Below are 12,441 nucleotides of genomic sequence, written 5' to 3' on the forward strand. Positions count from 1 at the left end.
ACCATGTAGTTATACGTTGCATAAAAAAATACTATTCAAAACTAAATCTGCAACATTTTGTTTGTTTGAATTGTGTACCTTAATTGCAGAAATCATGGACTTTGGTTACCCACAAAATCTTTCTCCAGAAATTTTGAAGTTGTACATTACTCAAGAAGGAGTGCGCTCACCCTTCTCGTCTAAGGTTAGATGCTATCTGCGGCCGCTTGTATTCTCTTTCCTAGAATAGGCGTTGCGTTGGCCACGAAGCCATACATTTTGTGAATGATGATGCTTGGTTAATTGTAGTTTGTATATCAGTGTGTTCTGCGCTATGAGTCTCTGATCAGTTTACTTTTCATGTCTTTTCAAATTTGGAAACAATAGCCTACAGATAAGCCCGTCCCTAATGCAACCCTACAAGTCACTGGTGCTGTTGGTTGGCGGAGAGAGGGCCTTGCTTACAAGAAGAATGAGGTCATTCTGAATCTATGACCTATGTTCTAATTTTTTTCTTTTTTAAAAGAAACAGGGACTATGTTATTAAAACTGGCAAAAGGCAATTATCTCTGTCCTATAGAGACTACATTTTGCAGAGTGTTAACTATCATCTTTCACAGGTCTTTTTGGATATCGTGGAAAGTGTAAATCTTCTCATGTCCTCAAAAGGTGGGTGATGCCAAATGGAGTTCGTAGGTGTCTCAATTGAAGGTTTATATGATAGTTCGTCATCTAACAAGAAATTTGGAAAGTACAGGTAGTGTTTTGCGTTGTGATGTAACGGGGAAGATACTAATGAAGTGCTTTCTTTCTGGAATGCCTGATTTGAAGTTGGGTTTAAATGATAAGATTGGCCTTGAAAAAGAATCCCAACTTAAATCCCGTCCTGCCAAAAGGTAAACACTCTTGTGATACTCACTTTATTCACATTAGTTTTTCTGCTCTGTTGTTTAACTTTTTCTTAAACCAGCCTTCATAGCTTCTCTTAAGTCAAAAGTTCTTTTATCTACTTGATATCTTGATCCCGTTTGTTGGGTTATATAAAAAAAATGTTAGTGTCACTATTTTTATTCCTTTCGTTACAAATTTTTTTCCCAGATATTTTTAGTTCCTTTTTATATGAATTAGGTATCATTGTCTGACGATACGCTACTCTGCAGTGGTAAAACTATTGAGCTTGACGACGTTACTTTCCACCAATGTGTGAACTTGACAAGGTTTAATTCAGAGAAAACTGTCAGTTTCGTGCCACCTGATGGCGAGTTTGAATTGATGAAGTAAGCTCATATATATCAACTGTTTTTTTTTATTTTTTTTATTTTGTACTTGGAACATATAATTTATTTATAATCAATTGATTGTATATTAGCAAACTAGATTGCTATGGCTGATTGTTGGCATATAATTTATCAGTTAACTTAAGGGCTTAAATTACGTCTTTGGGAAGGCATTAGGGATTAGTTGCGTGTGCTTTCAACGCCATCGTCGTTCAATGCAACTCGATTTAATTTATAATTCTCAGTCTTATTTCGGAGCCTCGCTAGATTTCTGCTTTTTCATTTTAGGTAGCTCAAAATTACCACTTGTCAAAATGACATTTAATGCCTCCTATCCGTATTTCCTAAGGTGCTTTGTAATCTTACCATGTAAAATTTCATTAGCCAAAACGTGCATTGTCTGTGTATCACACGATGTTTATAAATCTATGATTGAGGATCACAATAACCTAATGGAGTTTTGTAATGCTCTTGGCATATGAATACTCTGGAGTCCTTTCTTATATGACCACTCGACTTTTGTTTCTTCAATAATTACTACTTTTTTTTTTTTAACCATGGTCTCCGGATTAGACCCGACTAAGGTCCATGAGGCCCCGACACTATCAACCGGGTTACATCATCATTATTATTATTACTAACGGTTCACAAATTTTTGTGGGCATGTAGGTACCGTATTACAGAGGGTGTGAATCTCCCATTCCGCGTGTTGCCTACGATTAAAGAACTTGGTAGAACACGTATGGAAGTAAATGTGAAGGTTTGTGCTCTTACACTAGTGTGTCTAGTTGCATTTTTTCATCTCATCCCTACTTACTTTTGTATACCAATTTTTCAGGTGAAGAGTGTCTTTGGCCCCAAAATGTTTGCACTCGGTGTCGTGATCAAAATTCCCGTACCAAAACAAACAGCTAAAACGAGCTTTCAAGTTACATCTGGTCGAGCAAAATACAATGCTGCAATTGATTGCTTAGTTTGGAAGTGAGTGCTTTACCATCCTCGTATATGCATTATTTATTGTATACCAACGATATACCATTGTAGAACTTAAGTATCCCATGCTAATCATATTTTTCAGTTTGATATATTCATAATATGATTGTTAAATGCAATTTGAATTTTGTCTTCTATGATTGTTTGTAATTAGCAAGTGGTTTCTTGTTGTTGATGTCCAACTTTTCAGAATAAGAAAATTCCCGGGACAAACTGAGCCAACACTGAGCGCAGACGTTGAGCTGATTTCTACAATCGCAGAAAAGAAATCATGGACAAGACCTCCGATTCAGATGGAGTTTCAGGTGCATGATTATTTCTTATATATCTTAAGCACAATGAAATCCACATCCCGATAGTTATAGGCAGACTATAGTGATGGTGGTGTCTCCATTTTTATGCGCATAAGAATTCCGAAGCTGTCCTTTTCCGCTTCGTGAATTAAATTGTCGAAATGTTTATTCATACAGGTTCCGATGTTTACAGCATCAGGTCTACGTGTAAGATTTCTCAAGGTACGTGTCATGGGCAATATCAGAATACCAGTCATTTACTCGGGACTAGTCAATAATACAAACACGTTTTTCGTAAAAAGAAGAAAAAAAGAAGACAGTGAATCTTAATTTGCTCTTGTTTTTGCAGGTATGGGAGAAGAGTGGGTACAACACTGTTGAGTGGGTTCGTTACATCACAAAAGCCGGTTCTTACGAAGTCAGATGCTAAAAATGCTTCGGGTTATTACTGTAATACTTGAGATATACACGGAGTTCACGATTCGATATTCAATCAGAAAATGGTTCCAAAACTTTGCGGTGTTAGAGTTATGAAATTCTTTAGGATTTTTTTGCTGTGTTTTTTTAGTGTCATGTTTGTCGATATGATTTGTTCTAATTGGTGTCTGTTTTTATATTCTGTTGTACATGTTATATAGTTCTTTTATCTTTGGAACAGTGATGTGAGCGTTTATTAAATTTGTTTTCTGTCTTTTAAAGTTTTCATTTTGGCCAGACTCGATTTTATTGCAACAAACTTAGCAGTGAAGAATGTTCAAGATGGTTTTGCCTCGTGTCATTTTCTCAATAAATTCATATAGGTTATTGGTGATATCGTTTCTTTTATACATACAGCCATTAGCTGTTGAATTAGGACTAGACTAAGTATCATGCTCATTCACTTAGCCCTCTTAATCCTGAAAATCTAATCTCATATTAAATATACTAGGAAAAAGAATCGAAAAAATAAGGTATGAATATAATTTAGGGTTTTGCAAGTGTAACTATATAATTAAATTTGGAGAAACAAAATTATAGGCTTTATAGCAGAAAAGTTTTACTGAAATATAAATAATAAAGGGCAATTGGCGGCATAAATACCTCAACTCTTCGGGTTTATACACTTTAATACCACATCTTTTTTTTTCGCGGCTAAAATACCTAACGTTAGTTATTAGCACCATCGTTAAGTTTAAAACGTGAACTGCTGACGTGGACTCTCAAAAACAATTAAATCCACAGAAAAACAAGAAGAGTGTTCATTTTCAATCTAAAACCTAAAATTTATAATCTGTAGTTGTTTCCGATCAATTCCCCGATCCCACGTGTCGACAGAGTAAGTCGTCGTCGAGTTATCTAACGGTTCGCTAAATTTCGGTCGAACCTTTGATTGTGGGAGGGATTTAGGGATCGATTCGATAAGTCATTGGCGAGCGGGTCGATCATGGCGGGTCCGAACATGGAGCAATTCGAAGCTTTCTTCAGGAAAGCGGACTTAGACGGCGATGGGAGGATCAGTGGAGCCGAAGCTGTGGCTTTCTTTCAGGCTTCTGGTTTGCCAAAGCCAGTTCTTGCTCAGGTTCATCCGTTTTCTTTTTCGTTGTTTTGTGTCAAAGATTTGATCCAAAGAATCGTCCCTGTCTTGAACTGCTGTCCAGATCAGATCTGGGAGCGAGACGGCTGAGCCTATCGCTATAATGAAGCGTTCTTACGGTTTTTGTCGATTTAATTTATGAAATTGATTTGAATTGCTAAATGTGGTTGGATTAAAACGACGATGACGATGATAGGAAAGAAATAGGTGATGAATGGTGATTGTGTGGTACATATATGGATGCACGCTGATCAGAGCAAGAGTGGGTTCCTTGGGCGGCCTGAGTTCTATAACGCTCTTCGACTCGTGAAGGTGGCGCAGAGTAAGCGCGATCTCACTCCTGAGATCGTCAAAGCCGCACTCTACGGTCCTGCTGCTTCGAAAAAACTGAATAAAAATTCGAAAATGATGTTATTTTCAGTTTTTTCTAAAATAACTGAATAAAAACTGAATAGTTATTTATTTATTCAGTTTTTTCTGTGGATTTAATTGTTTTTCTGTGGATTTAATTGTTTTTGAGAGTCCACGTCAGCAGTTCACGTTTTAAACTTAACGATGGTGCTAATAACTAACGTTAGGTATTTTAGCCGCGAAAAAAAAAGATGTGGTATTAAAGTGTATAAACCCGAAGAGTTGAGGTATTTATGCCGCCAATTGCCCAATAATAAAACACGTGATAAACGGGATTGATACGAAAGATTTATTTTTTATTATTAAAAAAAAATATATAATAAAAATGATAGGTCATTCACTCGAAGTAATCTCTACAAAAGAAAAAAGTAGTTCAATAGCAAACAAAACAATATATTTAACTACTCTCATTAATTAATTATTTTTTTATGGAAATAATGATAAAATTATTTAATACGTAGATGTATTGGTTGCAATTCCCAGAACCCATCATCATTCATCGTCATCCATCACCAAGTTCTGCAACTTTTAAAAAAGTACACATCTTCAAACTCAATCTAAACAAAACAAACAAGCAAAAATCAAAGAAAGTCAGTGATCGAACTTGGTGGTTGTGGAGGGGCTCAGAGAGATGAGGTTTCTGAAACGAATAGCGGGGTTTCTAGGGTTTGGTCGAGACGAGGTCAACGAAGAAGATGAAGAAGACGACACGACTCACGCCCCGAACCCCGTCCACGTTAGAGAGACCGGCCTTCCACGCAAAGGCTTCAGCGTTCCCGTTCAGGTCGCCGTCGATCGATCTCTGCCCGGTCCGGTCATCGTCCCTTCTCTCTCCGCCGACGGCGGTGTTCAGGTTCGTCTCGATGCTTCGATTCCGATTCTTCCATGATTCGATCGGATTTGTTTACGGTTTTGGCACTCTGCGAGAATCGGATTCTCGTTAATGAGCCTGTGTGTGTGTCTTTTGGTCCTTTTTTTTGTTGATTTTGTCTTGGTAAAAGCTTCCAACTTTAGGTAAACAGTTCTCGGGTTCATTATTAATTTATTCGGTGTCTCTTCTTTAGTCAAAGTATAGAAATCTTTATGAAACTATGTTTTTTTTACGCTGCTACATTACTGAACTACATGAAAAAGACTACATCAGGGCGTTAAAAACAAACCGATATAGGACTTTTTTCATGGTTATGGAAATTGATTTGAGTCGATGATGCTAAAGAGTGGCATTTTGGTTGATTAATTGATTGATTGACCTCTCGGTCATAATTTAGGAGTTGGAATGAATATTTGTTTGTTTATGTGTCTCTTAAGCTTAGTTCATGGAGTCGGTATCAGAGGAAGATTAGATCTTGAAGACATACTCTTAGTTAAGCAAAAAGATCACTCTATACGGTCATTCATATATGTTCTATGGACGGTTAACTTTGCGTTGTGGCGTGTTACAAAGGTTTATTCATCTCTGTATATTGAATGGAAAGGAAAAGAAGAGGAAAGTGTACTGTGATTAACGCTTCTCAAATCATTCTCTGTTTCATATTATGAAAAAGAAAGGTCAGCTCACTGATAACCACCTTCGCTTGGGTTATCGATTCGAGTTGCAAAAGCCTTTTTTAAAGAGCGAAGAAAGTGTTACCGACTTTTTTTATCTTCAAAAGATGATTGATTAATTTAGTTTGTCGGTTCAGGGAAGCAAAGAAAAATTGAGATGTTTGATTGAACCGCATTTCACTATCGTGTCGATGTTAGAGAAACTATAAATGGTTTGATGATCCCGTGTGTTTTTTTTTTTTTTTTTTCCTTTTTTGTGAGAAACGTCTATAGATCGTCAAGAACGGCATTGGCTGTTTCCCCGGTGATAGCAGGTTAGATTTGGTCTAAAAAAACCTGTTCTCCTTAACGACGGCGGATATATTTAAACCTTTCAGCAGAACCCCAATTTTGTAGGGCTGTAATGGTGTCTTGGTGCTAGAAGCTAAAAGCTTTTTCACTGAACCACATTGCAGGGTTGTAATGGAGTCTGAGTGTGAAACCCAAGGGGTTGGTCTAGTTGTAAAGGCGATTCTTAAGACCTTATCAGTCCCCGGTCCAATTCCCCTGGACGCAATAATTGGGGTCACTGGGATAGTCTCCTAGTCGAAGTCGGATAAAAAAAATGGAGTCGGAGTGAAAAATGTTGCATCTCTTATGTTAGAGAGAGAGAGAGAGAGAGAGAGAGAGGATTTAATTAATTTATTCATTTTTTTTTTGTGTCGAGAAGGGTTTGAGGTGGTACGCGAAGCGACTGAAGGTGGACGAGGACGGTGACGTGGCGGACGAGTTCTTGGATGAAGTATCGGAGTCGGAGAGGGAAAAGAGGTTCCGACTGAAACTGAGCACGAGACCGGCGAGGGTGACGGGACAGGCAGTCTCGAAGGACGGGCGGCTCCAACAGTGCGTGGAACACCACGGAAGACTTCAATGGGTATAACAACAACAAACATAAACACTTCATTCAATCTCATTTTTGGAATCTCCATCACAACAACAAGAACACTCCAATACTTCTTCCAACATGTTGTATGTATTCCTCTTTTTGTTGTGCCCATCAAACAGGTCTCACTCTCATCCTCCCTCCCCTCATTGATTCCTCATTGTATTCTTAAAATGTCACTAATAGAAATATGGCTTCTTTTTATTTTATTTTATGTAAATGGTTGGTTGATTTGTTGGTGTAAACGTGATTTCGATTAACCTCGGTTATTAATTTTTTTTTACAATTCAGATTAACCCTAAACATCTCGATTAATGATTGAATGTAGCTAGTCGTTTTTCTTTAATATTTTTTGTTACATACCAAAAATGCTTTAAAATCTCTGATCATTATTATTATTATTATTTGGCCTATATTTATCCAGTTAGAATTAGATTATAATGATTATAACCTGTTTAAAATTAGTTAGAAGACAAGATATAGGAGTAATCGCGTAGCTTTATTATTATTCATATGAGAAAATGACTAATATACTATTATTACATAATTCAATTTATATTTTGCATTAAAAATTTTGATTTGGAAAATAAATAAAAGGAAGAGAGAATATATATATATATATATATATATATATGTATATATATATATATATATCTATTTTTACTTTTTTTTTTTATAGTTTTTAAATTTTTTTTTCTCCGAATCTTAAAAAAATCTAATTTTTTAATATAAGTTTGTTTGACGAATTGCTGACATATATATGTCAACCATTGACATATATATATATCAACAAATGACAACACTGAAAAGTTTAATAATTTGTTAACATAGTTGTCATGACATAATTTGTTGATATAGAATGTTAACAAATGACATAATTTGTTGACATAATTGTCAACAATCGATATGATTTGTTGACATAGATGATACAAATTTTTTTTTTTTTCACTATTTATGCTAATATTTTACACAATTTGTCTGCAAGAATACGAAGACAAGACACACAAAAACACACACTCGAACACACATTCGGATAAAAAACTGTATCAGCTAAATACAAAAAAAAAAAAAAAAGAAAAAAAAAAGCCATTTCATTTTTTACAAACTAACAAAAATCATTTTCATTACACAATAATATGAAACAGCCTTGACAGTAGATATCCACAACAATAATATCACAAACATGTGAAATTCCACAACCATGAGTTATACCAACAAAAAAAAGCATCTCATTTGTTAATCTTTCCGTTTTTCAACTTAAGAAATAACAAGTAAAACTACTAAACAAACATATACACAATAGTTGAACTTGTTAGACACTAGTCAAACTCTCTCGTATTCCATGTCTTGGTTTGGTCAGCAAAACTACACACGGATAAAGAAACAGAAACGTATGGAAGCGTTTTATGCTAATTGACTGATCAAAGTAGACTCGGTCAATTTTTTGTATATCCGATCCAAACAAATCGGCTCAAATTTGATCGGGATTTCAATATTTGAAGAAAATACCCTCTTGACGATGCGGTGGATCGGAAACCCGGCCTTCGAGAGCAAGAGAATTCGCTCCCGGTCAGACTCTTGGATCCTCTTGTACGCCAGAAGATCGTCCTTGAGAAGCTCGTGGTTATGGACATTGCTGAACTGAACCACGAACCACTGTGAAACGCTTTCTTCAATGATATCCTTGGAAAGGTACATCTTCGAGTCGCAGCCACAACGATGTACATCCTCAGTCCGCAACGACTCCGGTTCGATGCTGGAGAAGCAACAGTGATCGATCTCTGTTAACCCCGCTTCGCTGGAGAGCGTGGCGCAGGAGACGGTGACGGCGGGCGAGGATTCGAGTTGTACAACAACAGAGGAGGCTCGGGGTTGAGGCCTCTCCCGGCGAGCATGTTGGAGTTTCCGCTGGGGTCGAAATTCGATCGACTTCTGGAGCAACTGTCTCGAAATCCCAGCATGTTTGATTTTTTTTTTTTATTATCTTTTTGGGTACTTTGTGACTGAATGCCGTTTATCTCAGGATTAGGTTTAGAGTGATGCTATTCGGCCCGATTCACGAGTCCGAACGATCCACTCACGTGTCATCAAGTGGCAGCTTGTTGCCACGTGTCATCACGTGAGTGGATCGTTCGGGACTCGTGAATCGGGCCGAAAATCAATTTCCTTAGGTTTAAGATCAGCGAGGAAGAGAATGAATGAACAAGAGAAGAAGGAGAGAAGAGATGATATAAAGAAAGAAAAAGTAAAGGGATGGTAAAAATGTATTTGTAAATTGGCCACCTAGTATTTTTGTCCAAATTATATTTTTTGAGAATTGAGTTATAAAATGGTAATATATTAGTCATTTTCACTTATTCATATAACATAACTTCCCTCGTACTTCTCTCATTTATAAGACATCTCGTTACACATGATAGTAAATAGAAAATGCACAAAAAAAGAAAGCCCTTGAAGAGGCAAAAGGGCTTATAGGATGAGCATGGTCGGTGGAAGTAGAATTCAGAGGTACTTGGAGGGAGGGTAGTGCGTCCCCAGAGGGTAGGTCGGAGCAGGCGCTCCTCCGGCGATCGTACCGGCGGCGCCGATGGGCTCGCGGATGTGGTGGTGGTGGTCAAGCTTCTCGGCGGCGTGCTTGGCTTTGTCTTGGTGAAGCTCCATCTTAGCCGCGGCCTCTTTCACCTTCCTTCTCTCCTCCGCTATCTTCCTCTCCTCCACCGTCTTTGCCGTCGCTTTCTCCGCCTAAGCAAAATCCATACAAAACCATTTCTATGAGTATTAGAGTATAGACATCACCCACCAAATTAATTTAGATGTCCAATTATTCTATTTTTTTTTGGTACACTTAAAATCCGCCCGCCGGCTATTCTCATTATGTTTAAAAGAATTATGTTCGTCCTTTTAAATCGCTATAAATGGTATCTTTTTCACACACTAATTTTTGACAAATTTTCTCAAAAAATATTATTATGAGATTGTTAACATGATTGAATTTCTGAATAAAATTTTGCGATAAAAATTGAACTGAATATATATCATAAACAATCATAATAATACTTTTGTAAGCGAGTCATAGACAACCATATTTAAAGTATAGATAAAATTATAACTATTACCGCAATTTGATTAAACAAAACACGAGAAATACATAAAATATTTTTAAAATTTTATAGATGAAAGAGTAATAAATTTTTTCCTTTGATAAAATAATTTAAGATTCAATAGAATTAATTAGTAAATAGGAGACTAATAAATTATTTATTGTAATTAGTAATTTTATTGACTTTTTTTAAAATTATACTCCAAATTAAAAAAAAAAAAAAAATTATGGAACTATTGGTTTTAGTCGTCCTATAATTAATTTGATCATATATGAAAAAAAAAGTTCAATAAATGAAGAGAGAAAAGAAAGTACCTTTTCTTCTACTTTGGCTTTATAAATCTCTGTATGTGCTTTGGCAGCGCTAGCCATGTCGCTGATCTTCTCTTTCGCCGATTGCATCTTTAACTCAAAGTTCTCTGTTTGTTTTTGTTCTCTCTTTATATATCTACTTGGGACGACGTGTATATATATTTATACGAACAATTTAGCTTAATATAGAATATGTGGGTGAGGCGGTGTAATAATGATTTGTTATATGTTCCTATTTATAGGAAAACCCATCAGCTAGAAAAAGAAAAAGAAAAAGAAATATATTTGGAAGAAGCTGAGACAAGCCACGTTGACTAACACGTGTCCAACATGCAACGCAATCTTGCTTAGTTCGTCCGAGTTTCTTTTCCAACAAATTTGAAGCTTATCGCGTATCTATTTTGATTGTTTTTTGGAGCTATTAACCGTTTTGCTATTAATTTTAGCTTTTTCTCGGCGGTTTCGAGTCTCCACAATTAGCTTTCTTAATTTGAGAGCTCAAGCAAACGGACAAAATACTTGGATTTCAGACGTTGCGTTAACGCGGAATCTTGTCATTGTAAATTAATTCCAGATTGTTTTGAGAACGAAACGAGAGGACAGCGGCTCTAATATTTTAGCATTGATTTAGGTAATTTCTATTTTTAAAGGAGTTTGAAAAAGTTTTTTATTTTATTTTATTATATATACAGTTAAGGCAGGTTGATACAATGTTGTTTGGCTAGTTTCCTAATGTCAAATAATAATTATATTGTTAGATTTTTTTTCTTAAATCATGTTGGGAGATTGACACTAAAGCCCAATTTGACATTGCTGTGCCGAATTGCTTTTAAAAAGTATTGTCAGAAAAAGTGCTGTCAGATAAAATAATATATTATTTGATTTATCAAAATCAAAAGCAATTGATTTTCTAAAAAGTTATTGTTTAGTGTTTGGTAAACAGTTTTATTTAATTAGCTTCTAATGTCAAAAAAGACTAAAGTAAACCTAAATAATATTAGGTAAATCTCAATATTAATATAAATAGAAAAAATAAATAATTTAAATAATTTAATTATTTTTAAATAATATAAAATAAAATCTCATCTGTCTAGAAAAAAAATATCATTAAACGAATAAAAATTACTATCCCATCAAACTTGCAGCAATATGATGCCCTAAAATTTTTATCTCTAAAGTTCCTGAATTATCTTTGACATTCGCCATCTTCATTGCCGTCGTGATCATCATCTATAGTAATAATATCTTCAGTTGTATCTTCAAAATCCAGATCATAATTTGCGTACTTCCTGATAAAGTTATGCAAAGACATTGTTGCGATAACTATTTTTACTTGTTTGCCAAATGGGTAGCTAGGCATATCGCGTAGTACCTTCCACTTTTTCTTCCAAACTCCAAATATTCTCTCAATCACACTTCTAAGAGAGGAATGCGCATGATTAAATACTTCTTGGTAACCATTTGGTTGTCCACTTGAACGAAATACTGGAAGATGATATCTTTCGCCTTTGTATGGTCCTAAAAATCCCTTAATTAATGGATATCCAGCATCAACCAAGTAATATTTACCTATGAAATAAAAATAAATTTCAAAACATAGAAATAATAAATTGTTATTAAAATTCGAAAAAAGTATACTTGATGTGAAACGAACCTGTAGGCGGCTTTGGAAACTTAGACTAAGATCACGCAAAGCTGTTAAGAATATTCTGGCATCATCAGCTGAACCTTCCCAGCCCGCATATACGTAGGTAAATTGTATATCAAAATTACACACTGCCATGATGTTTTGAGTTGGAACTCTTGTTCTTCCAATGAATGATACTTGATCTTCAGGAGATATGATAGCAGAAACATGGACACCATCTATAGCACCAATAAAATCCTGAAAAATCAATAAAAATAGGTAAATGAAGAAAGGAAAAAAAAATTAATCATAAAATTTATAAAAAGAAAAAACATAATTACCTTAAAATGCGGCATGAATCTATAGTCTTTCAAAATTTCTTTTGGAGTGGATTTGAATTCTGGATCTT

The 12,441-nt window shown here is 35.5% G+C and overlaps 3 protein-coding genes across 3 annotated transcripts; 2 read left to right on the forward strand and 1 right to left on the reverse strand.

Moving 5' to 3' along the window:
- Positions 1-91: 91 nt before the first annotated feature.
- On the forward strand, positions 92-3,240 carry LOC149404851 (Clathrin adaptor complexes medium subunit family protein). The gene is made up of 10 exons (XM_089606973.1): positions 92-184; positions 367-456; positions 600-648; positions 737-875; positions 1,140-1,256; positions 1,926-2,016; positions 2,095-2,237; positions 2,440-2,554; positions 2,720-2,764; positions 2,892-3,240. Exons 1-10 carry the CDS (start codon positions 95-97, stop codon positions 2,970-2,972), a joined length of 960 nt encoding a protein of 319 aa, XP_089463099.1. The 5' UTR covers positions 92-94; the 3' UTR covers positions 2,973-3,240.
- A 1,724-nt stretch (positions 3,241-4,964) lies between these two features.
- On the forward strand, positions 4,965-7,202 carry LOC149404852 (phospholipid hydroperoxide glutathione peroxidase). Its single transcript, XM_089607203.1, has 2 exons — positions 4,965-5,379; positions 6,781-7,202. Exons 1-2 carry the CDS (start codon positions 5,158-5,160, stop codon positions 6,988-6,990), a joined length of 432 nt encoding a protein of 143 aa, XP_089463329.1. The 5' UTR covers positions 4,965-5,157; the 3' UTR covers positions 6,991-7,202.
- Positions 7,203-9,356: 2,154 nt separating this feature from the next.
- On the reverse strand, positions 9,357-10,604 carry LEA18 (Late embryogenesis abundant protein, group 1 protein). Its single transcript, XM_089605020.1, has 2 exons — positions 10,409-10,604; positions 9,357-9,735 (listed from the first exon to the last, which is right to left on the reverse strand). The coding sequence occupies exons 1-2, from the start codon at positions 10,493-10,495 to the stop codon at positions 9,496-9,498; spliced, it is 327 nt and encodes a 108-aa protein (XP_089461146.1). The 5' UTR covers positions 10,496-10,604; the 3' UTR covers positions 9,357-9,495.
- Positions 10,605-12,441: the final 1,837 nt, after the last annotated feature.

This window comes from Urtica dioica, chromosome 2 (assembly GCF_054948205.1).
Source record: "Urtica dioica subsp. dioica isolate 48M chromosome 2, U.dioica_male_clone48M_v1_H2, whole genome shotgun sequence".
Lineage (NCBI taxonomy): Eukaryota > Viridiplantae > Streptophyta > Magnoliopsida > Rosales > Urticaceae > Urtica > Urtica dioica.

Bases quoted from the DNA above. Each gene is read 5' to 3' on its own strand.
- LOC149404851 (XM_089606973.1), top strand. From the start codon at position 95: ATGGACTTTGGTTACCCACAAAATCTTTCTCCAGAAATTTTGAAGTTG. The intron at 1,257-1,925 runs GTAAGCTCATAT...GTGGGCATGTAG, and splicing joins GGCGAGTTTGAATTGATGAA to GTACCGTATTACAGAGGGTG. The intron at 2,555-2,719 runs GTGCATGATTAT...TTATTCATACAG, and splicing joins CGATTCAGATGGAGTTTCAG to GTTCCGATGTTTACAGCATC.
- LOC149404852 (XM_089607203.1), top strand. From the start codon at position 5,158: ATGAGGTTTCTGAAACGAATAGCGGGGTTTCTAGGGTTTGGTCGAGAC. The intron at 5,380-6,780 runs GTTCGTCTCGAT...TGTGTCGAGAAG, and splicing joins CCGCCGACGGCGGTGTTCAG to GGTTTGAGGTGGTACGCGAA.
- LEA18 (XM_089605020.1), bottom strand. From the start codon at position 10,495: ATGCAATCGGCGAAAGAGAAGATCAGCGACATGGCTAGCGCTGCCAAA. The intron at 9,736-10,408 runs GTACTTTCTTTT...GATTTTGCTTAG, and splicing joins AAGCCAAAGTAGAAGAAAAG to GCGGAGAAAGCGACGGCAAA.